Source organism: Anabrus simplex, chromosome 3, assembly GCF_040414725.1.
Source record: "Anabrus simplex isolate iqAnaSimp1 chromosome 3, ASM4041472v1, whole genome shotgun sequence".
NCBI lineage: Eukaryota > Metazoa > Arthropoda > Insecta > Orthoptera > Tettigoniidae > Anabrus > Anabrus simplex.
The window spans coordinates 183,291,940-183,318,424 of NC_090267.1; the positions used below are offsets into that span (position 1 = coordinate 183,291,940).

At 38.6% G+C, this 26,485-nt stretch overlaps 1 protein-coding gene across 1 annotated transcript in view; it reads right to left on the reverse strand.

The window, feature by feature from the left end:
* Positions 1-23,342, reverse strand: part of LOC136866128 (lipase 3) — a 151,050-nt gene extending 127,708 nt beyond the window's left edge. Inside the window, exon 1 of the mRNA XM_068226620.1 lies at positions 23,217-23,342. Within this exon, the coding sequence (XP_068082721.1) occupies positions 23,217-23,342 (126 nt within the window). The remainder of the gene's footprint in view (positions 1-23,216) is intronic.
* Positions 23,343-26,485: the final 3,143 nt, after the last annotated feature.

Below are 26,485 nucleotides of genomic sequence, written 5' to 3' on the forward strand. Positions count from 1 at the left end.
GAAACCACGGAAAACCACTTCCAGGATGGCTGAGATGGGAATCGAACCCACCTCTACTCAGGTGACCTCCCGAGGCTGAGTCGACCCCGTTCCAGCCCTCACACCACTTTCCAAATTTCATGGCAAAGCCGGGAATTGAACCCGGACCTCCGGGGTGGCAGCTAATCACGCTAACCACTACACCACAGAGGCAGACTCTGTTGATACTACCTGGCAAAATATTACGCTGACGTTATACTGTATGGGTGTATGCAAGTGTTCTACTTTATATGTGTTTGGTTATTTTTCCTGAAATTGATTATTACTTCCTAGGCGACTTTTGCGTGTACCCGTTAGTAAAGCAAGCAACGACATTAAAATGGTTTAAGAAACTTGGGCAACATTTAGATTCAAAATTAGGGTGAGTGAAATACATACGCACTGATTACTTAGAAACGAAATGCAAAATAAATTACATTTATATCTTTATTCGTTTGACATCTATGTTGTTTTCAATAAAGGGTGGGATTTACGGTGCTGTGTCTATTGGGATTTACTGTAAATACACCTGTCAGAAAGACGGTCATTCCGGCCGAGCAGGCGCCCTTGAATGGGGAAAAAAAAGGTAGGCCTATATGGTTAAAATGGTGTACCTGAAAATAAATGCACCAACTCGGGATGAGAACACGAGTTTATTTAATTTATCTCCAAGTCTTCAGTAAATGACCAAGCAAGTGGCTCCACGATTTGGGTCACGTAGTAATCAGCTTGCATTCGAGAGATAGTGAGTTCTAACCCGACTGTCAGCAGACCTGAAGATGGTTTTCCGTGGTTTCCCATTTTCACACCATGCACCATCATCACTATAAGACCTATCTGGGTTAGTGCGACGTAAAGCAAATTGTAAAGAGAAAAATAATGTCTAATCTCATCTGCTGACAGCTGTCAGTCAACTCTATGTGGAGGTGTGGGTTTAGTCCTAATGAGCGGATTTTCCCAGTTAATGAAACTCAAAGTTTGTTACCTAGAAGACCATTGAGGAACTTCTTCTCAGACGGAGAAGAGATGACTTGTCTCAAAATATCCGAGTCTCAAAATATACGAATTCCAGAGGACTCAAGGCAGTATTATCGGACCTTTATGTTTTCATATACATATAAATGATATGAGTAAAGGAGTGGAATCGGAGGTAAGGCTTTTTGCGGATGATGTTATTCTCTACAGAGTGATAAATAATTTACAAGATTGTGAGCAACTGCAGCGTGACCTCGAAAATGTTGTGAGATGGAAAGCAGGCAATGGTATGTTGATAAACGGAGTTAAAAGTCAGGTTGTGAGTTACACAAATAGGAAAAGTACTCTCAGTTTTAATTACTGCGTTAAAGGGGTGAACGTTCCTTTTGGGGATCATTGTAAGTATCTAGGTGTTAATATAAGGAAAGATCTTCATTGGGGTAATCACATAAATGGGATTGTAAATAAAGGGTACAGATCTCTGCACATGGTTATGAGGGTGTTTAGGGGTTGTAGTAAGGATGTAAAGGAGAGGGCATATAAGTCTCTGGTAAGACCCCAACTAGAGTATGGTTCCAGTGTATGGGACCCTCACCAGGATTACCCGATTCAAGAACTGGAAAAAATCCAAAGAAAAGCAGCTCGATTTGTTCTGGGTGATTTCCGACAAAAGAGTAGCGTTACAAAAATGTTGCAAAGTTTGGGTTGGGAAGAATTGAGAGAAAGAAGAAAAGCTGCTCGACTAAGTTGTATGTTTCGAGCTGTCAGCGGAGAGATGGCGTGGAATGACATTAGTAGACGAATAAGTTTGAATGGCGTTTATAAAAGTAGGAAATATCACAATATGAAGATAAAGTTGTAATTCAAGAGGACAAACTGGGGCAAATATTCATTTATAGGAAGGGGAATTAGGGATTGGAATAATTTACCAAGGGAGTCGTTCAATAAATTTCCAATTTCTTTGAAATCATTTAGGAAAAGGCTAGGAAAGCAACAGATAGGAAATCTACCACCTGGGCGACTGCCCTAAATGCAGATCAATATTGATTGATTGATTGATTGATTGATTGATTGATTGATTGATTGATTGATTGATTGATTGATTGATTGATTTAACGAAACACTTTGGTACGTGGACGACGAGTCTGGTACTATTTTAAAAACACTGCGTATATACTATTGCACCCGTTAGAACGTAATGAAACTTTCCTAAATCTCTGACTTATTTTACAAACATATAAAATTGCATTTAACTTGAAAAATATGAAATATCTGCATTTAAAATGGAAAATCTGAAAATTAATATTCATTAAATAAAATACACACTATTCGGACCTTGTACTCACACTTACTTGTTACCTGCTTACTTACACATACGTTATTTGAAGGGCGCCAGCTGCCACTCAGTGCAGGAATAACAGAATGAGACTCTTGACTATCTCTAGGGTGTGGGGTAATAAGCTTACTTTTGACAACATACCATATAAGTTCTGGGAAAAGGAGATTGGCGTTCGGTTTCCTCATTAATTTTGAGGTTAAGATATTTTACTGTCATTGAAATAAAACTATGAATTCGTTTGATAGAACAAAATATATTAAAAAAATAGTGAGTCTTGTTGCGATAAAACAGATGAGAATATGAAATTATGACATTGCAACTGAAAGAAACTAGGCATGAATTTGAATTCTTCTTGACCGGACATTTAACAATTTATACAAAATATTTCCCTCACTGACTCACTTGACCGTACCTTCAACACTTTGAGTGTAATTACGACGTATTCCTTTGATCTGGTGTTTACTGTAGATGTGTCACGCCTAACTTGGTGATACATCCTTGTGACTGCTTCTTTTCCATATCATCTGACTTCTTTGTAAGTCAATATGGTATTACCTCATAGTAGGTGGTATCCCTCTCTGACTCCATGGTAAGCCCTTGCGTCCGTGTCTTCAACTAAGTGACCGACCAACCTTTGGCCTCACTCTCTCAATGACCAATGATTAATGGCTCACTGAGTCTTCTCCATCTCTCGTTCACACTCGTTGACTGACCGACTGAGGCCTCTTCATCTAGTAGACTTCTTCACTGTACTTCTTCCGTTTAAATAATGACTGACGCTACAGTATGCAGCCTCCTTTTATAGACGTGCGTTGACACAGCTACGCAATCTCCAGAAATAACAATGACATAGCCTACTCCCACAACGCCTCAAACCGTTGCATGTAATGGTGAAATCCCCTGGGGCGGCCGACTCTCTGAGCGAAATGCTAAAAGCTCACGATGACGTAGCCATGACGTGGCGATGACTTGGCAGAATCGCCAGTATAGCACAATATAACAACGTCACATCCAACATCTGATACATCGAAACTCTCACTGTACAGGTATTTAATGTTAATCTACATATACGTATATATGCATACACTCAATTATAAATAATAATTATAACAAAATAATAGTAAGCTCATAGATAAAATAATAATAATACGGACATAATAATAATAATAATAATAATAATAATAATAATAATAATAATAATAATAATAATAATAATAATAATGTACATATTATCTTGTAACGGGATTTGAACCGTTACAGTAAGAACTACAAGATTACATGATCTTGTAAGACCATTCCACCACTACAGGAAAATCAATTACCCAACTACTGAACAAATAAATAATATGAAATTTGTGTCACTTAGCTCTTTTCGACGCCTTAATTTTGGACGATGACTTATCGCGCTCACTGTTGTGATCACGGTTAGTTAAACTGAAATAACAAATAACGTAGTTCAACCTATTCAATACAAGTAAATAAGAAATGTGGTGTTACATTCCTATTTAATTATAAGCGGAAGCGGTACCGGTTTCGACCCCAATCTGGGTCATCATCTGCCGAATAAAATGCAAAAACAATGCATAGGTAAATAGGAAATTAAAGAATGAATCTTTATCAAAAACAGTTGAAGAAGCAATATAAGATAATGGGGATATGCACTGCGCGATTTTAAATCTTAAAATCCAGAAGAACTAGAAGGTCAGTCACTTAAGGCGCAATCTTCTGAATAGTAGCACAACACACGCAAAGTTCGGCACTGTCTCAAAATGTTTACGAGAAGCGGAAAACAGTTAAGTGAGCCAGCCGGCATATACTATCAGGCGCGAAGTCACAACACAATTTAGTAAATATGAAGTCCCACATTTGTGTAGAATTCGAAGATGAGTCGCTTGACTGAAGCAAATTGCTAGCTTCTGTAGATCAGCGCAACATATTCAATGTCCGGCACTGTGCTTTCAAATGCGGACGGAACTCGGTGAATAGCTTGGTGATCCAGTCTGTAGTTGTGTCGGATGCGAAAATGTATAGCCTATATATATATAATAAAATTTAATATAATTGAAGTATGTAACTAGGATCTTGTAGATTCTTTAGAACAGTTGACGTAAAAACAATTGGGAAGAGAAAAATGGTAAAAAAGCGCAATACCGGAAACAAATGAAAAACGTATATGCACAGTGCGCTATTTCTTGAAGATAATAATTCAGGTCGTAATTGAGGTAGTCCAAGGCAGCGCAAGGCATGAGTTTAAATTTGAATGTAAAGACCCAAAATGCAGGTGGCACTATAGTATACAGTTCAATTCGGAAAGTAGGGTGTTTTTTCTCGAGAGGAGAGGTGAAAAGAAAAGATAGGATAAGTTAATAAAGGAAGAGGATTATTAGATAAGAGAAGATTAAAAGGACTGGAAGTTAAAAGAGGATGGGAAAGGATAAAATGGGGAAATAAAGGAGGGGTAGTTTAGGGTGTTTTAGGAGGGTGGGTTATTGGAGGTAGGAAACGTGGGTAGGAACTGTGTAAGGCATGGAAAATTGAATTCGGGTTTAGAAATTCAGAATTTTTGAGAAGAGGAACTAGGAAGTCAAATAGGATATTGGGCTTTTCAGAAATGTTGTTTAAATTGAAATTAGGGTTGAAGTATTGGTCAAGGTGAATAAAACAATTTTCAGTAGTGTTTAGAAGGGGGCCTTTGTTAATGATTTGAGTATTTTTATGTCTTTTTCAATATTGGTGAAATTATGCTTGGAGTCTTGTATGTGTTGTCCTATAGCAGAGAATCTGTTATATATAATGGCGTTGAGATGTACGGAGTATCTGATGTTGAACTTGCGGCCAGTTTGTCTGATGTACGAGGAGCTGCAGTTGTTACATTTGAATCTGTATACTCCAGATTTAGGAAAAACATTACATTTATTTAGTGATTCAGAGTTGTGTAATTTATCAAGATTTCTGTTATTGGTTATAAAAGAAATTTTCATGTTGTGTTTTTTAAGAATATTAGTTATTTTATGCATCTTGAGTGAAAGTAAAAGTGGAAAATGCAGTGGGTTTGGCTTTGTCTTTTAATCACGTAGTTTTAGGACGGTGTTTGAATTTGTTGATGATACGGTTTATGAAAGAGTTCTTAAAGCCATTAAATTTGGCGATAGTACGGATGGTGTTCAATTCATTATTTAAATATTTTTTTAGACATAGGGTTGTTGACGGCACGAAAAATAAGGCTGTTATAAGTAGCACGTTTATGTGCTTGAGGGTGTGAAGAGTCTTGCCGTATTGTGGTTGCTGTTTGGGTTGGCTTTCTGAACATTTTGCAACTTAAAGAAGAAGGATGTCTAGTTATAGTTAAATCTAGAACATTAAGAGTTTTGTTGTGTTCTGATTCAAGGGTGAATTTAATGTTAGAGTCAATGTTGTTAAGAAGAAGAAGAAGTGTAGAGGCTGCGTTGGTTGTTTCTTCATGTAAAATTACTTATGTGTCATCAACATATCTGCCCCAAAAGAGGATATTAGAGAAATTATTATTATTATTATTATTATTATTATTATTATTATTATTACTATTATTATTAATTTTTGTGTTTTCTAAGAAATCGAGGTATATTTCGACTAGAATGCCTGAAGTTGGTGAGCCCATACCTAAACCATCTTGTTGGTAAATGGTGTTATCAAAGGTGAAATATTGTTGAGAACCAATTTTAAGATTGACATGAAGTCTTGAATTTCAAGTTTACTCAGATTACTGAATTTGTTTAAGTTGTTGTTTATTATGGGAAATAATTTGGAAATTGTAATACTAGGATGCATGTTTACGATGTGAAAAGAGTGGAAAGAAAAATTTGGTTGGATGTCAAAGTTCTTTAATTTGTCGATTAATTCAGAAGTGTTTTTGATAGATTTTTGGATGAAAATCGATATTTTTTAGTAAAAATGTTTGGATGAATTTAGAAGTATGATATAAGGGACTGGGTCTGTAATTGATTATTGGGCGGATGGGATGTTAGTTTTTTGAATGTTTGGAAGTGCTTTGGCAGTGGGTAGGCCTGGGTTTATGTTTATTTAGTTTTTTCTTTGTCTGTGAGGAGAAAGGTAGTGTTTTTTAATGTTTGTTTGAGCAGGTGTTGGATTTTAGTGGTTGGGTCTTTTTTTACTGTAGAAAAAGAAGAGTTTTGAAGAAATCTTTAGTTTTAGCGAAGTAGTCAGTTTTTTCCATTATGACAGTGGTGTTGCCTTTATCAGATTTGGTAATGCTGAGATTATTGTCAGTGATTTTCTTTTTAAGTTCTACAATGTGTTTGTTGTCATTAATTGAATTATTAATATTATTACTCTATTATTTTGATTTAGGGAAGTGTTTTAGTTATTATTAATGGAGATTTTTTCAAGTTTTCTTTTTACTTCATATCTGATTTCATCTTGTTCTTCTGTCGGCATTTTATTAATGGCTATTTCAGATTAAATTATTAAATTAGTGGCTATATTGGGAGTATTGAGGTTGGGCCAATTGTGTTTGAGGCCCTTAGAAAGAATTAAGTTTTCATCATCACTCAGAGTTGTTTTAGATAAGTTGAGGTGATAGTATATGCAGGCTGGCTCACTTAACTGTTCTCCGCTTCTCGTAAACATTTTGAGACAGTGTCGAACTTTGCATGTGTTGTGCTACTATTCAGAAGATTGCGCCTTAAGTGACTGACCTTCTACTTCTTCTAGATTTTACGATTTAAAATCGCGCAGTGCCTATCCCCATTATCTTATATTGCTTCTTCAAATGTTTTTGTTAAAGACTCATTCCTTAATTTCTTATTTACCTATGCATTGCTTTGCATTTTATTCGGCAGATGATGACCCAGATTGGGGTCGAAACCGGTACCGCTTCCGCTTATAATTAAATAGGAATGTAACACCACATTTCTTATTTACTTGTATTGAATAGGTTGAACTACGTTATTTGTTATTTCAATTTAATTGTCATACAGTTCAATATGGAACGTCATGAAATTTTTATCTTTAAAATCACGGTCAGTGTCATTTGAAAACACTCGTTCGTATGATCATGTATTGTGTCTGAATACTTAGTACAGTAATGTTCAGTCAGTGGTACTGGATGTGGGACCACTCGGGACACTGGAGTGCCTATGTTGTAATTTAGACATAGTAGATTTTTCAAACTGATAGTACCAAAACATCGTAATGGATTGCAGCGGTGAGGATCTTGGCATGAAGTGTTCGAAGAATTAAAAAGTATCATGATCAAGCGTTCCTTATAACTGAAAATGCCATTAAATTGGAAAAAGAAGGGGAATTTAATGAGGCCCTTGTACAGTACGATTCAGGGCTTGTTGCGCTGGATTGATGCTTAAGTTTACCCATCAAATGTCCCTCAAACCCTGACATAACATGGGAAAAAGCCGGTGCCATGGTTCAGAAAATGAAAAAGACTAGGAAAGAAGTATCTGTGATCTGTGATCTGTGAAGGATCTGTGATGCTCAAACTAACCAGAATTTCGCCGTTGTACCTCCGCCGACGTATGAAGAAGTCACCTAACATAAAGATACGACACTCTGCCTGTCCAAAGCACTTCATCAGACACAAAGGAACTGTCACACTATAAATACAGTAAAACCTGACACTACCGACACTAAAAGACATACGTTAATATGGTATAGTAAAACCTGTTCTCAGCGGAAAGCCAAGTTAATGGAATATTTTTGCCGCTTTATACAAGATTCCGATTCATCAAGGTAGTTAAAAATCTCAAAAAACACATGAATGCATACATCCATTAGATTTTTAAAAGCAGTTTTTTAATTCAGCTATTGTTTTGTCATATATGTACAATTTTGATTATTTATACATTTTGCTACTTCGTTATTTCGTCAGAATGTTGCCGCAGGTTCCAGTCCATTTTGAAAACGTAAGAGATTGTCCTAAAAATGTTCCTATTTCTCCGTAGACCTTTTGAATCTTTAATCTAAAATGCAATGTTCCCTCCTTCTGTTCGAACCTCCGAGATTCATATACTGTACATCCAGGCTATTTGAAAATCAGACGTTTCAGCTTCTTTTTTCAAACAAGATACCAATTCCTTGAAGCGGGGATGAGGTTTTTTTTCAGACAGTTGAACAGTGCTCCATCCGTCAACGGCATTGTTTGTTCGGTGTCGTTTTCCATGACATTCCACAGCTCATTACACGGGGTGTTTCTGACAAGGGATTTAAATCCCAATAGACACCGCAGCATAAATGTCATCTTTTACAGAAAACAACATAGAAGTCAAACGAAAGAAGATATGAATGTGGATTATCAAGCCGCTGTTCAACGAAGTATTCAAAAAATCTTTCAGATGTTCCGCCGCAGGCGCTTCGCTGTGTATTTAGAATCACCCTTCTTCGACTTCCACCAGTTTGAGGAACGGCAATGCTACGCACAATCTGATGCATTGCCTTACGTCTTCATTTGTTTTATATGTTCAATATTTTTTATATATTCAGGAGAGGCCAACTTCCTGAGCCTTTCTCTAAAGGCATTGCGAAAAATGGAAAAGACACCATTGCGCTTTAGAAGCTGGAAACAAGTCCCGGACAGCTGAAATAGCCGCTGGCTCAAAGTCCACATTCATTTTTGCAGGATTCCATTCTGGAACTGATTGACGGATGGCTCTGAATAATCTGACGTTAGTTTCCTTGGTCTTACTTGGGAGAAGAGTACAAATAATTTGTGTTATATTAGTTTCTTCTCTGGTACTTCCTAAATGTGCATGGATCGTATAGATTTGATGAAACTCTCTTGCTGCTACTTTTGAACGTACTATCAATGAAATAAGCTATTTTTTTCAGGGTTTCTCTTCCCTTAGAATTACCTTCCCTACCGTCAGCTGGAAAAACGTTGGTGCCATCGGCTATAGTTAAAATATCTTGGTCCAAGGTGACTTCCGTCTATCTTTTGGTTCCGTCTGCACCCCCTGAGAATGATTCCTCTGTCTATGCAATGCTGTTTTTAAGTTCGAAAATTGAGACATTCGTGTGATGAGCTCATATCCTGTCCCTTGTAATTGTTCGAATTCTTCTTTGTACATCAGCAACATGCATATTGTAATCTATACACATAAACTTGCAGGGAGTTCGCCATCTGTAATTTCGTTCACTTTGCCAGTTTTGAGATATTTATCCGTTTTAGGTCAGCTCAAGACCGTATCAGTAGTTTTCAGCTTTCGCGTGTGTTTGTTTGCTCTACCATCGCTGAGAAACGGCTAGATTGATCTCGACCAAAATTCATATTTAGAGTCTACTCTTCCAGGAGCAGGTTTTAATATGCATATGTTTTAAATATCACCGAACAGATTGGGGGTTTAAGGCAAGACCAAACGAGTTATTTTATATTTTCTTATAGGCTATTGGTTTTATGTAAAATATGTACACTATATGTGAAACGTCCCTTCATTTCAAGCCACTGTTATGTACATAATTTCGCTTACTCTTCAAATGACGGAGAAAATAACTATTTTTCTACAGGGTTCATGCTCTGCAGTCATTGGCAGACACCCTCGCAGATCGACAGCGAATCAACCGGTTGCCACGGCAACGTCCATGCTTGCCAGCAGGCATGCAACGTAATACCATTTTCATCATCATTCCTCTAAAGTCATGGTTGTTCGTTGAGTAGAAGTCGAGAGAGGCATCAATTTGCCATTCAGAGGGATATTTGGGAAATACCGTTGGAGGTTACGATCATCTTCGAATGGTGATAAGCATAGCTGTTCGCATAATCTATGTGGGTCAAGAATTATATTTAATGTGAATTGCCAACGAGACCGAGTTTTATCGTTTCATTTAATGCCAATTAAAAACGAGACTAGAACACACGTGTTTCGTGTCAAGATAACGAAGGGAGACTAGTGCCCCGTTACGCAAAGTCAGCTCGCTACTAGAAACGAACTGTAACTGATTTGTCATTGATAGTAAAATGTTTGTAATCAGATTTCGTTAGAATAGATTCGTTAAGATTTGAATTCAGTTCTGAAGCGACGGAAATGAGTCGATAAGGTTGGAGTTAACCATTTTCAGGGATGTCAACATTTGAGAATCAGTAACGGATTGTTGTCTGACATTATTCGAGGGTTGTCCAAAGTCTTATTTTTTAAAGTCACGAAGCGTCGTTGAAGTTTAATAGAGAACCCTTGAATTTACCATTCCATCGTTGGTCGGCCACAGCTGCTGCAATGGAGCAATATCGAACTCTTAAATCTTTTGGTCGTAACGGGTATATTTCGATCACAATCTTGATCAAACGACGGGGTTCAGAAGAGAGCCTAACTACTTGAAATGAGGAACAAATATGTGCTTACTAGATTTTATTAAATTATCAAAATCCAAAATTTATGTTTTTAAAACCATTCATCAAAACCGATCCGTGGAAAATCTGACCTTCAATAAGTAGAATTCCAGATTTACATTTAATTAAGGTTATCCACCAGTCTAGTACCCTATCGGATATGGGAACACCCGGCGAATGGACCCTTAATCGAATCAAATTGACTATCAGTTGCTTTGGATAGGTTGCGAAATACTACTGGAAAGCATGGTGTTCACTACAAGTTAAAAGCAGCAGTCATAATTAAAAATAAACTTCCACCATGTATTGTCATCTCGTGACACCCTTAAGTTATGGAATAATCCCGATGCTGAAACATGCATCACCCAAACAGCTGTTCAGAAGGAACCAACGACAACTCGATCCGCGAGGATCTTACGTTATGTCGTTCCGAAGGAACAAAACTGCGAAATGCAGGAAACACTTATTCATCATGCATTTAGAAAAAATGCTAAACACTGAAGTTAAAGAAAAAATGGTAAATCACTCGAAAAATAATCTTATAAAACCAACTTTCAGGTTATAAACGGTTATGTTAAGTTTAATAAACTTACAAGTCCACATGATAAAATAAAATACAAAAATACCAAAACAATCTAAGGAAATCTCTCCATTCGACACATTTTGACTACCATTACAAATCCGTCTACTGATGTTTGTCCCAATAAGCTAACTACAAGTTATTGATAGACCAAATACATCTATTATAAAATGAAAGAAAGAAAACTGAAAATAAAATATATTCACAGCGGACGAATCGAAACCGCATTCGTAAGTCTCACATAAATAAGCTAAGTGTCCACACTGCACTATCAAAGCAATCGGACGTCTGAACGATAAAATAATTAAGTCAAGAAATAAAATTGAAATACTAAAGTTCAATGAACTCGAACGCGCGTGGCAAATACCAGTAATAATCAATCTCCGTTAGCTCAGTATCCAATGCTGGACAACCCTCACGTTTATGCCTCTAGTGGTTCCATGCTCTTATGTAAACACCTTCCAGCTGGTAAGGATTGTGCCGAAACATGGCCTCAATATTACTTTGCTAACATTCTTCGCATTACAAACACTACTGCAGACACTACCATCGTTCAAGTCACTTCGCAAAATACCTAACCTAAGACTTGACTATATACAGACGACACCCTAACCCTGTCATCGAGCCTACATAATGTCTACACACCCAAACAATAACATCTATACTGTATACACACACACGCAGCACTCTAAAAATATCGTTGAGCGTAAATGGGGATGTCTACTCACCAGTATACTCCTACGATACGTGCAACGTCTAAAATCTATCGTCGAGCAGAAACTGGGATGTCTACTCATCCGTATATCATGTCAGGCGAAATCGTAACTTCAAACATAACTGCCGATATTTAACTTGAAACCTTGTCGAAACTCGCACACAATGAAACGAAGCTTGCCACAGAATGAACGCAAGCCTGGAAATGCAACAAAATCCAATCTCGTCAATAAAACGTGAAATTGAAAATTTAATAATGCGCGGCTACTCAATCCACGACTCAAACATGATCTCAACACTCGCAGTGAAATTTGTAAAAAAAAATAATAAATTCAGCACACGTCTAACTTTACGTGAATATCGCCAAAACAATCATCACCACCACCACCGCAAAATCCACACTGTAATTCTAGTGTGAGGCCCAAAAATCGCCTACCATCTCACTGTTCCAAACATCTCTATCCACGAAATATCCAGTGAAGCTAAAATCATTTAATCTACACAGCCAAACTACCACTTTAATAACGTCCAATATCTCATCCCACAATGTTTCCGATTTAATGATAATCTCGTCTCGTAATATATAAATTTTACTGAATGGAAATTTGTTACAACAGTTAAACAACACCAACCGTGTTTTTCAGAATGCCCTTCTAATCTTGAGGTCGCTTATTATAACATGCACTATGCTGACTTTACATAAATCGTCATTTGGACTTAACTGCCAAGAGCTACAATCTTCTAGAGATATTGATAACATGAGGGAAATTCTCGACTTGAAATCATAATTGGCGTTACAACGCACTCAGTTCGAATCTGACTATCATCCAACGAGTCAGCTGTTCCGGATTGCTAACGAAACCTCATATACAGCCTGCCTCAGAAATATCACATTTAATATACCGCCTGTCACGAAATTTATTTGCCATCGACAAATATAGCCTGTCTCAAAAATTCTTCTCCATCGCCTCTCATCACGGCGGAATTACTCATGAAATACAGGCTTCCTATGCCTTCAACGTCTACACAACTATTCTCTCAACATATCATTCCGACACAATCCATTGCTTCCTGTTTCAAAACCTTTCAAACCTTAATAATCCCATGCCGAACAATTTTATAAGAATCTTTTCATTCATTTCATTACATATTTCGGACCTCAAGGACAAAATAACATACCGTGATTTCCCATATCACAAAATACACGATGTCACAAAAATTAACTTCCCACGAACAAATATAACTTTATCAGACCTCACTGGATTTCGAAACCAACGCAAATCTTACTCGACATTTCTGTTAAATACATGTTTTAACATAGAGAAATTTCATCCTGCTGTAAATATTATTTTGACTAATTTATTTTTTCTGAACTCATAGGATATTCGAAATTATTGTATTCACTACGACTACATTATCGTTATCACTTTCCTAACTCGAATCAGTTTAAACAATATCAAAAAGAATTTTAGCACATTATTTAAACTTCGCATTTTCAGTTTCTCAACGTGATTTTTACTGCCCTGAAAAGTTCCACACGAACGACCAAAAAATAACACTTTCGCCTGATCATTTTTAAATACTAATTCGACACACGCACTGGAAAATTTTATTGGGACAAACAAATTCTATCTACAACATTAATACAAAATATAGACAGACCTGCAACGTAGTCATCTTGGAATTTCTGGCTACATTTTAGCCAGCTGACCTCAGATTCAGCCACTCATGACTGTAGAATACATCATCTTCTTATAGATTACTTAAAAATTCACAGATTTTACACTCGCTATTAATTGACAACACGAATGACGCACTTTCCTCGCTCTTTTAGCATGCGAACGTACTCCCCTCTCTGCTGGCGACCGTGAAATGTCTCCGGGGACTCTGTTCTCGTTCACCCTAATAATAGGCCAGGTGTTTCAAAAGATAACAAAATAAGACCTGTCTCTGACTAGCCTCCAGACCTCCTTTGACAATTTCAAACACACAATGTAGTAAATGAAATCAGCTACGTATTTTAAGTAGATATCTATGCCTTCACGGTTTTCGTCGGCGGAAGCTCAGGAAAATTTCATCACCTTCAATTACATACTCTACTTGAACCATCGACATGACTATATAACCTAAGTTATTTCTATGAAACAAGTCCCGCACTTTCTTGTAGACGAGCGATGTGGATTTCACTGCCCAGACCTTCAGATAGAATGTTTAAATGTGGGTGGAGGGGATTCCTTTTATATCCTCTGAGATGATGCTATCCTGATTATGTAGCTTGGTGGTGCAATCTTTTGATTCCACATTCGCTGGACCAATCTTCCTGAAATTTATCCCACAAATTCAGACAGAATTATAATTCACTATGCTGTTATTTTATATTTTTCCCGTACTTGCAACGGGCGTAATAAATTTATTTCTGACATGTAACTTCGCGGGCTTTCTTTGGTACGGCCTTGGCACGTGCCGCAAATCCGTCAGTACGGACGCCAACTTCTCCCCAGGCTTAATTTCATTTAAATTCACCGTGTGGATTCTGTCTTCATGTAATGTTTATTAATAATTTGGATCCTTTATTCCTGGATTAGCCATTTCGCCAAAATCTCTCGTTGTGAAGTTTTTTCCTAAATTGCTAAATTAGTCAGTACTCGATATCAACCGAAGTGTCCCGGCATTTCACGAGAGGGTGGTTCGCTCGCTACGGTGAGTTCTGTTCCCATGGAGGGTGCGAGACTCTCGAAATAAAACACGAATACTCTCAAAAAAGTTATTTGTAGCTGAAATAAATATCTGCAATTAAATATTAACGGAAAATTATGGGTTCAATAGTTTCACTCGCATACTGAGTGTACGTGCATCAATGACAAACGAGGGAAAATATTTGTCACGACGTATAACATACGTTATATTCATGAAGAATGCCACAGAACTCGTGAAATATTCACCTATAATCCAAGAGGAACAGTACAAAAATTTACTATATACCATCACAGACAACCATTAGCGCTTAACTCTGCGTTCATGTTGGGCAACCTAAATATTTTTCTGCGGCTACCGGAACACATACTCTACCTATACGTGCAATCGATGATTGCTCGAAAAAACTGTGTATATGCCGAAACCCAAGACTAAAATATATTCTTCTATATTACAATTTATTTCATATACTGGCTCTAGTTTTATTAGCAAGGCGATGTGCAAGTGGCTATACTGTTAAGATGATGATATTTTTCTTGCAGTCTCTAGTGTGTGGCGCTGAAGACTTCGAGTGTCAAGTATTAAAACTAACACCCCGTACCTAAGCTAGCTGGCCTGTCGCCGTAAATTGCTGTCGGGGGAAAAGAAAAGGGTCCCATACACTGGAACAGACTCTAGTTGGGGTCTCACCAGAGACAAATATGCTCTCTCCTTTACATCCTTACTACAACCCCTAAATACCCTCATAACCATGTGCAGAGATCTGTACCTTTTATTTACAATCATATTTATGTGATTACCCCAATGAAGATCTTTCCTTATATTAATACCTAGGTATTTATAATGATCCCCAAAGGGAACTTTCACCCCATCAACGCAGTAATTAAAATTGAGAGGACTTTTCCTATTTGTGAAACTCACAACCTGATTTTTATCCCCGTTTATCATCATACCATTGCCTGCTGTCCATCTTACAACATTATCGAGGTCATTTTGCAGTTGCTGACAATCTTGTAACTTGTTTATTACTCTGTACAGAATAACATCATCTGCAAAAAGCCGTATCTCTGATTCCACATATCATTGACATATATAAGAAAACATTAAGGTCCAATAATACTGTCTTGAGGAATTCCCCTCTTAATTATTACAGGGACAGACAATAGAACAGTTGTTGAAATCAAACTGAAGATGACATACACGTCTCTTAGTTACACGCCGTGGATAAGTATGTCCCGCCAAGAAGACTATCTCTGGCGCATGTTAAATTTTCCCATGGGCAATGTGTCCTGTATATAACGGAGTGTACGAGTAGTGTCACATGTAGCAAGACCAGCTCCACTTTTCAGAAAGTAATGCTAATCTCGATTGGTCCGCAATGGCGACTCGAGTGGCCATGCATGTTCGAAACATGGGTTCCTTGTTTCCATATGCAATCGGTGTAATTTCATGGACGTTATTAATGCTATTTTCTTAGTAAAACGTAAATGCGTGAGTGTATTTATATACGTCATTGGACATTTCGAATCTGCAATTGCCGGGCTGAGTGGCTCAGACGGTTGAGGCGCTGGCCTTCTGACCCCAACTTGGCAGGTTCGATCCTGGCACAGTCCGATGGTATTTGAAGGTGCTCAAATATGTCAGCCTCGTGTCGGTAGATTTACTGGCTCGTAAAAGAACACTTGCGGGACTTAATTTCAGTACCTTGGCGTCTCCGAAATCCATAAAAGTGGTTTGTGGAACGTAAAGCAAATAACAATATTATTATTAGAATCTGTAAATATTCGCAGTAATGTCAGAATGCGTTTGTTTTAAAATGGTGCTGTGTACCAGGTTCGTAATGTCGAGTAAGACGTCAAAATGTCAGTAGAATTTTTGCATTCATGATTCTCTCTGGGAAAAGACCTATTATATCTTTAGCGTCTGAACGTTCCTTACTAAATTTGTCATCATTGTGTGAGGTGCTGCTATGCTATTATGTATGTCAAGGTACCCATGTTTTAAGGGTTTCCAGAAAGAAAAGTTTAGCATTATCAGGGCTGTTAATTGGATTAGCATCATCAGTTCGGGTGTACTTTTCTTTCCTTGGGTGCTGAACATTCGAAATTATCCACCAATTAAAAGTTAGCTTTGGAAATGGACATTCCCATCGGAAATCGTACACTTTTAATCATATCCATTGCCACTATGTTTTTGGTATCAAATATGCTCATTACAAGAGCAACATTTTATCTCTTTATAGTAATGCGATACAGTGCCTTTCTTGACACGTTTAATAATAATGTTATTGGCTTTACGTCCCACTAACGACTTTTACTGTTTTCGGAGACGCCGAGGTGCCGGTATTTAGTCCCGTAGGAGTTCTTTTACGTGCCAGTTAATCTCCCGACACGAGTTCGACGTATTTGAGCACCTTCAAATACCACCTGACTGAGCCAGGAGCGAACCTGCAAAGATGGGGCCAGAAGGCCAGGGTCTCAACTGTCTGAGCCACTCAGCCCGGGAATATGTTTGCAAACACATTTGTTAACAACTATTACAAAGTGCTTCATGATAAAAGTGCATCCAGGGAATTGTCACAGAAACTTGAGAACCAGGTACAAAATAAGGAAACTCACTGAGGAACTTGGAGTTAAAGTAAAGCAGCGAAAAGGGCAAATCATAATTTACATTAATTTATTGTTCTGATCATTTGCAGCAATTTCCCTCGGCCTGGAGATGGATCTAGCCTGATTATCTCCATCCACCTTCAAATCTTAACTTGACACATTCCAGGAATATTCCAGCCCCCACCTCCTCACCAACTGACTCTGTTCTGTAATATCTTTGTTAAAATATTTGACTGTGTGAGGGCAAAGGGCAACAACACGTTACATAGTTCTGGTGAGTGATCAAATTGAGGAAATGCGCACCTTAATTTATTTTTAAGCATTCAAAATGACATTATAAAAACTATTTTAACAGTTTGATCATGTATTCCCATCTATCCAGTGAAATGAAATGGAAGAGAGATTTTTTATTTAACTGAGTGAAATTTCTAAATGATCAGCTTGTCGTTTCCTTTTACTTTGGGGCTGTCCAATTAGTTTTACGAGAATATAATATGATTCCAGTTCGTTATATATGAAGCGTAGTAGTTGGCGAAGGTTTTTCATACATGCAACAGTGTTTTTTTTAATGATGTTACGTTTACCATATTCAATTGCCGCCATTGTTATGTACGTAATAATTTCGTGTTAGCCTATAACAAATAGCATTCGGGCTGCTACAACCGCCATGTTCTTTCTGTGTTACGGTCTGAATATTGGTAAGGTTAGTTCACACGACGATACTATGTTTCGCAACTAATTTAATGAAACAGACTTCACGAAAGTAATTACATGGTTGGTTGTTCTCATGGAGACACTAGTGCATACTGTACTTTCATTATAACTATTGGCGTAATTCGAGGGTGGCAAGGGGTGGCAGCCAATATTTTGAAGAAAACCAATTTTTCGTAACATTACAGGCTTAGAAAAACATACGAGTACAAAAACGTTTTTCGTTACTCCGTTTAATTTAGCTCAATGAAACAAAATGACCGTTGCAAAATTGTTTAAAAACGCTCTGCAGGAACAGAGAGGTTATCCTTTTAGGCCTTTTTTTGCTATCAAAAGTAGTAGTGATGTTGCCATTTAAAAAGCAACTAATGACTTTAATTCAAATCGAAAAATAAGACTTCATTTTGTGTAATATACGATGTGATCAAATGATGTAAAATAAAGAAAAGGTTTGGTCTTCGTCCATGTTGTCTGCTTGATTTTTATTTTACGGATAAAAACAGGCCAAGTAACAAATACATTTGAATTAGGTCTACTTTTTAATTCTGCGTGAATGATCTTTACTTTACAGAGATTTGGTTGTCAAATTAAAGTGAAACATGTGATATTCAAAGAAAGAGAATATTGGAAATAATTTTGTGGTCGCAAACTGCTCTCAAAAAGGAGGAGCCATGGACCTACCGGTGATCAATGCCCCCGCCCCAGATGAAAATGCTGAAATTACGCCCATGATGACACCTTCTGCATTTTTACTTCAGTATTATCTAATTATTATGGATGCTCACATCCTTTCAGCAACTACAAGCGTGGCAGAGATGTTGTTAGTGACTCTAAAGGCTGGGAAATAAACAGATAAATATGGAATAGATAAATAGAAGATCACATTTAGGATGTCCTGAAATCTTACTGAAGAAGATAATTGTAGATTACCGTACTTAAAATAACCTAAAATAAATTTTAAAAATTTAACTCTATATCTGAATGTGATATTTTGTGATCGTAAATCAATAATGCCTACCTGATTTAAATAAGTTATTTTGGAAACTATTTTCGTCAGTGGGGAATCACCAATGTTGAACTAGGGAATTCTCGGCTTATACATTTATTCCGTGCCCCTAGTGGACTTCTTATTATTCTCTACTTCCTGATTGTGATTCATTCGTGTGAGTATTCCTAATAGAATGGATTTTGTTTTTGAATTAATTACCTGTCAGTCCATCCACATTACTTTCTTCCATATTCTATTCAATAGCAGTAGTGCAACCGACCTTATTTTTAAAATAACACAATTAAAATCTCAGAAACACGTCTGGACTGCGTACAACTCGAGACTCTTCACTATTTCTTCATATCCACACTTCATTTTGCAAACCAAGTAACGGGTCATAACGTTTATATCCTCAAAATTACCAGTTTTGTTTCATGAAAAGTTGGAAGTAGCCGAAAGTTGCTAGTTTCGTAATATAGTGTCGCAGCTGCAAATCATGTACTGTATGCGCATTCAAATAAAAGCCATTTTCGATACTTACAATAGTTGCGGAACCCAGGGTCGTATTGTAAACTAGCCTTAAAGTCTTGGATGTAGTTCTCGGGAAGCAGAAGAGAGTAATAAGATGGCGCCTACTGCCTTCAAGCGCTACGCTCTGGGAGTAGAACCGTGTTATATCCAGTTACTATACAGATCAGTGCGTGTGTGTCCAAGCCCTGTCTCTTTTCTCTACGGGATCGGGTATGAAGTGAGATTAATCTTCATAAAGAGTTTTTACGACCTGATGCCCTTCCTGACGTCAACATCATCAGAGGAGTTGATGAAATAATAATGGTACGTGGCCTCCGCAGAGGCCTGGTGCAGGTCTTTTCGTGTAGACACCGTATAGGCGACCTGTGCGTCTTTGAGGACCCACCTATGATGAATTCTACGGATGAAGACAGAATTAACCAATGAAGGTTAACATCGCCGACCCGGTCGGGAATCGAACCCGGGAACACCTGGGCCAAGGGCAAGCCGCTAACAATTTATCCATGGAACAGGACATGAGATGAAATGAATGACGTGATGTAGGCCCTACTATAGTAAGAAGGTACGGGGTGAAACCCCGTGCCGGCACGTGTCCTACTCCTGTCGAATAACATCAAGGGGTCTGCTCGAGGCTTAACGTCTCCGTCCAACGGACAAATCGCAATCAGCGCCATACGCCCTCACTCCATATGGACACTGCGGAGAGATCTGGAATAGAATCCAGGATTTAGGCTCGCAATCTAGTGATTATACATTGTATACCACCACCCTTCCTGCCCTGCCGGCCAACGTTCTGGTGGTGACATTTTTTCGACCGACGGGACTCGAAGCGGCTAACCACTTTTCACGATTATGGCCATCAGGAGGGCGTTACTATACAGATCAGCGTATGGCTTTTAGTGCTGGGACATGTTCGGCTCGCCAGGTGCAGGTGTTTTGATTTGACTCCCGTAGGCGACCTGCGCGTCGTGATGAGGACGAAATGATGATGAAGACGACACATATACCCAGTCCCCGTGCCAACGAAATTAACCAATGATGGTTAACATTCCCGACCCTGCCGGGAATCGAACCCGGGACGCCTGTGACCAGAGGCCAGCATGCTAACCATTTAGCCGTGGAGCCGGACAGCGACTTCTCTGTTTTGCTGTTACAAAGCAATTGAATAACCTGGCGATACGCGCGCCGCCTACCGCGCTGTTTTTACTGTCAAGCAAGACTCGCACTGATGGTTGCCATTTAATTTCCATTATTGGTTGTTAAACCCTCAGTTTACTTTGTTTAGAAAATTTATTTCTTAGCGAGCACCTAGGGCATATGTTCTCGGACACTCCCGAAACTAAAAATCATACGCTAAATTAAATACATGAATAAATAACCTAGGGTCAAGGGTAACATCCTTGAAAGATTTCGATTTCCTAGCTTAAGGCTTTCCGGAGATACAGTGATCAGTCAGTGAATTAGCGGGTTTTCACGCGTAGATAAAATCCATCAATTGAGCAGATTTTCTACGCTCTTTTTTGTCTTGGTAATACAATGGCATCTTATTTTCTCCCTGCAATATTCATATTATTGTGAAGAGCTGGTTGTTTAATTGAACATTTTGTCTTAAGATATACCAGGACACTTCGGAGAAAAAGCACATCCTGTACTGTCAGGCGCAATCTGCATGCACTCTCAAATACTTCTGTTGTGTTGTCTCAAGCCGCGCGTAATCCTTCGGGGCAAATTCCATGGTCAGCTCTAATAGAAGAAGATAACATGAAGAGTGGTAGGCCTATTATTTCACAATATTTTCACAGGTTCTTTTCATGTTAGGAAACTACGAGCTAACTGTTTTGACGTAAGAACTTCTAATCGCCAAACACGTTCGAACCATTGTGTAACTAAATCATATGCTCACAGTCGGGTTTAAAACTCCCAAAATGAAAATCCCATTCAAATAGTTGAGGTGCTATTTCCTTGGAAATGTGGGAATTTAGAGAAAATATGACATTTGATAGTCCTCAGTAAAGTATGTTGGGCTGAGGTCTTTAAAAAGATGATGAACTTGAGGTCCATGATTTGGTTTGTGATTACTACCTCCAAAACCAAAAGACATACGAAGGTGCTTAAGATGTCTTACATTTGTATAACAGAGTGGTCCACCGAGCATGTGGCTATGCGATTTGAGTAATGTCGACAATCCTGAAAATAGTTTTTCGTAGTTTCTCATTTTCACCCTAGGGAAATGCTGGAGCTGGACTTTAATCAAGGCCACGATCGCTTTATCACTAGTCCTGGCTCTTTCCTACTGTATTCCATCGTTACTTCTCACAAGTAGTGAAAACAAGTCCAAAATTTGAAGTAGTATTTTTGATATGTCGATGATACGACCGTCTTATTATATCTTGCTCATGTGGGATACCGTTTAGTAAGCTTTGTCTTAGCTCAAGTTGATGGTACCATAAGGGTACACCCCTGTTAGTGGGGGCGATAGAATAACACCCATGGTATCCCCTGCCTGTCGTAAGAGGAGACTAAAAGGGGTCTCTGCAATTTAGAGCGTGGGTTGGCGACCATGGGTCCCTTAGCTGAGTCCTGGCATTGCTTCCACTTACTTGTGCCAGGCTCCTCACTTTCATCTATTCTATCCGACCTTCCTTGGTCAACTCTTGTTCTTTTCCGACCCCGACAGTATTAGGTTTGCGAATCCTAGGGAGTCTTTCGTTTTCACGCCCTTCGTGGCCTTTGTTTTTTGTTGGCCGATACCTTCATTTTTCGAAGTGTCGGACCCCTTCCATTTTTTCTCTCTGATTGGTGTTACATAGAGGATGGTTGCCTACATGTACTTCCTCTTAAAACAATAATCACCACCACCTCCACCACCACTGTCCGACTCGTTGGCTGAATGGTTAGCGTACTGGCCTTCGGTTCAGAGGGTCCTGGGTTCGATTCCCGGCCGGGTCGGGGATTTTGACCTTCATTGGTTAATTCCAATGACTCGGGGGCTGGGTATTTGTATTGTCCCCAACATCCCTGCAACTCACACACCACACATTACACTATCCTCCACCTCAATAACACGCAGTTACCTACACATGGCAGATGCCGCCCACCCTCATCGGAGGGCCTGCCTTATAAGGGCTGCACTCGGCTAGAAATAGCCACACGAAATTATTATTATTATTATCACCACCACTACCACCACAATAATGGCACCCTTAAGCATAAAGTTAAACGCGTGTCAAAAATGTGAAAATTGATTTACTTCATGTGGACTTCTGTATGTAAAATATGACCCATGACGCATGTCTTTGTATTATACGCCCAACATGATGATCTTTGTCGTAATCTTAGGACAATTGTAGTAGAAGTTTCATGGTGCCTGTATTCCATAAATGAACTGTAAATCAGAATGTGTGATTTTTATTTGTATATAAAATAGAATATATATTTTTGTTATGTATAGAGTAGGCCTATAGCACGACGTTGTCTGCCAACTGTAAAGTTATATAAGCAATAAATAAAGATTGAATTGAATTTAATTGAACTTAATAGTGTAGGAATTTTCAAAAAATATCAATTATTTAAAAATATCCCCATATTCAGTATCATTGGGAATAGCAATTCGAATAGGATTTTCGTCGCACGATGTCATGAAAACGCAGCGGGACAGTCCCTCATCTGTACAATTCATTGGTGGTAAATAAGTTGCCATTATGAACTATGCACTGTATTCTTACCGTTGTGAGGTCGATATCGGGATCCCTGGCTGTTGGGTGATGACTGCCTCCCAGCAAGTAGCCGAGTAGAACGCTTGTTACGGCGACTGTAGTTAACGACACTGTACACCTGCTTTGATTTCTCATCTTCACTCTCTTCTGAACAATCTGGTGAACTGAAGTCTGACTTGAGACAATGTGTCATCATTCCGACCTTCAGTCCAACGAATCGAAAGCTGCATATTTATCTTCGTGGGCATACGGTACTAGACATGAATCACGGACACTCAACAATTGTTCATAATTTCGATGTTTATCGCCCTTGGCTGATTTGACTTTGATGGAGAGAACTAGTGCTTACGGCGCACTCTGTCTTCACTTGTCCCTTCTTGTCTCTTCTCATTTCTGGTTTTGAAGATTTGAAATTGACTGAGGTATGTGCGATGATAGTAACGTCATTCCTTGTGCAGCCAGTGTCTGTTTTGGATGGTATGAAAATATTACTCATAGGGTGGGTTGGTGCGTGTATTTAGCAGGGCTGAGTGTCTTAGACGGTTGAGGAGCTGGCCTTCTGACCCCAACTTAACAGGTTCGAACCTTACATGTAACATGCTTTAACAGCTTCATTTTAGATAATAATCCCGTATTGACTTTAAATCAAATAGCGAATATTTAAGATTAACTTAAATATTATATTTAAGTGGTCCGCCTATTCAATACATATATAATTTATTACATTGCTTTAACAGCTTCATTTTAGATAATAATCCCGTATTGACTATATATCAAATAGTGAATATTTAAGATTAACTTAAATATTATATTTAAGTGGTCCGCCTATTCAATCATCATCATCATCATCATCATCTGTTTACCCTCCAGGTTCGGTTTTTCCCTCGGACTTAGCGAGGGATCCCACCTCTACCGCCTCAAGGGCAGTGTCCTGGAGCTTCAGACTCTTGGTCGGGGGAAACAACTGGGGAGTATGACCAGTACCTCGCCTAGGCGGCCTCACCTGCTATGCTGAACAGGGGCCTTGTGGAGGGATGGGAAGATTGGAAGGGATAGGCAAGGAAGAGGGAACGAAGCGGCCGTGGCCTTAAGTTAGGTACCATCCCGGCATTCGCCTGGAGGAGAAGTGGGAAACCACGGAAAACCACTTCCAGGATGGCTGAGGTGGGAATCGAACCCACCTCTACTCACTTGACCTCCCGAGGCTGAGTGGACTCCGTTCCAGCCCTCGTACCACTTTTCAAATTTTGTGGCAGAGCCGGGAATCGAACCCGGACCTCCGGGGGGTGGCAGCTAATCACGCTAACCTCTACACCACAGAGGCGGACCTATTCAATACATATATAATTTATTACATTTAGTACATGTTTCGTCCCCTAAGGGACATCATCAGCTATAATAAACTACAATAATATATCAGAATATCAAAATTACAATATTATATTGGAAAAACACATTTAAAACATTATTGTATGATAGGACATTTAAAATAAAATATCGGCAAACTTTGTTAAAGTTGCAAGTCATATAATCAATAAAACTGGTTGAATTGATCATTAAACTCTTGAAGATAAATTTCGTGGGGAAACTAACAGTTGTATTAATAAAATCTTAAAATAATCGTTGTTGTGAATAAGAGTTGATAGATAGGTCAATCGCGATACAGTCCATTTGACCTCCCGAGTCCAGGCAATGGAAGGAAGAGTTGCATGGAGAAGGCTGAGAGGAAGAAAGAGGTATCAGATGATGGACAGTATGAATTAATGGAAGATAAAAATGGTAGAAGACAGATCGGCTTGTAAAATGCATGCAAAAACTTGCTGATGGTCAGAGAACTGATGATGATGATTGCTTTAAGTGCCACTAACTACTATTGATAGGCTAGATCACGGGAGACTTCTGGAAAAAATGAGTGCAATTGGACTAGAAAAAAGAGTGACTGAATGGGTGGTTATATTTCTAGAAAATAGAACTCGAGAATTAGAGTAGGCGAAGCTTTGTCTGACCCTGTAATATTTAAGAGGGGAATTCCTCAAGGCAGTATTATTGGACCTTTATGTTTTCTTATAGCCTACATATCAATGATATGTGTAGAGAAGTGGAATCAGAGACAAGGCTTTTTGAAGATGATGTTATTCTGTACAGAGTAATAAATAAGTTACCATATTGTGAGCAATTGCAAAATAAACTCGATAATGTTGTGAGATGGACAGTAGGGAATAGTATGATTATAAATGGTCTTAAAAGTCAGGTTGTGAGTTTACAAGTAGGAAAAGTCCTCTCAGTTTTAATTACTGCGTTAATGGAGTGATAAGTTCCTTATGGGGATCATTGTAAATAATTACTAGGTGTTCATATAAGGAAAGACCATCAATGGGGTAATCACTCAAATATGATGGTAAATAAAGGATACAGATCTTTGCACAGGGTTTTGAGGGTATTTAAGGGTTGTAGTAAGGATGTAAAGGAGAGGGCATATAAGTTCAAATTTTTTTTGCAAGTTGCTTTACGTCGCACCGACACAGATAGGTCTCATGGCGACGATGAGACAGAAAAGAGGTAGGAATGGGAAGGAAGGAGCCGTGGCATTAATTAAGGTACAGCCCCAGCATTTGCCTGGAGTGAAAATGGGAAACTACGCAAAACCATATTCAGGGCTGCCGACAGTGGGGTTCGAACCCACTATCTCCCGAATACTGGATACTGGCCGCACTTCAGCGACTGCAGCTATTGAGCTCGGTAATATAAGTTTCTGGTAAGACCCCAACTAGACCATGGTTCCAGTGTATGGGACCCTCACAGGATTACTTGATTCAAGAACTGGAAATAATCCAAAGGAAAGCAGCTCAATTTGTTCTGGGTGATTTTCGACAAAAGAGTAGCGCTACAAAAATGTTGCAAAGTTTGGGCTGGGAAGACTTGGGAGAATGGAGACGAGCTGCTCGATTACGTGGTATGTTCCGAGCTGTCAGTGGAGAGATGGCGTGTAATCACATCAGTAGACAAATAAGTTTGAGTGGTGTCTGTAAAAAATAGGAAAGATCACAATATGAAGATAAAGCTGGAATTCAAGAGGACAAATTGAGGTAAATATTCGTTTATAAGAAGGGGAGTTAGGGATTGGAATAACTTACCAAGGGAGATGTTCAATAAATTTTCAATTTCTTTGCAATCATTTAAGAAAAGGCTATGAAAACAACAGATAGGGAATCTGCCACCTGGGCGACTGCCCTAAATGCAGATCACCGAGCTCGATAGCTGCAGTCGCTTAAGTGCGG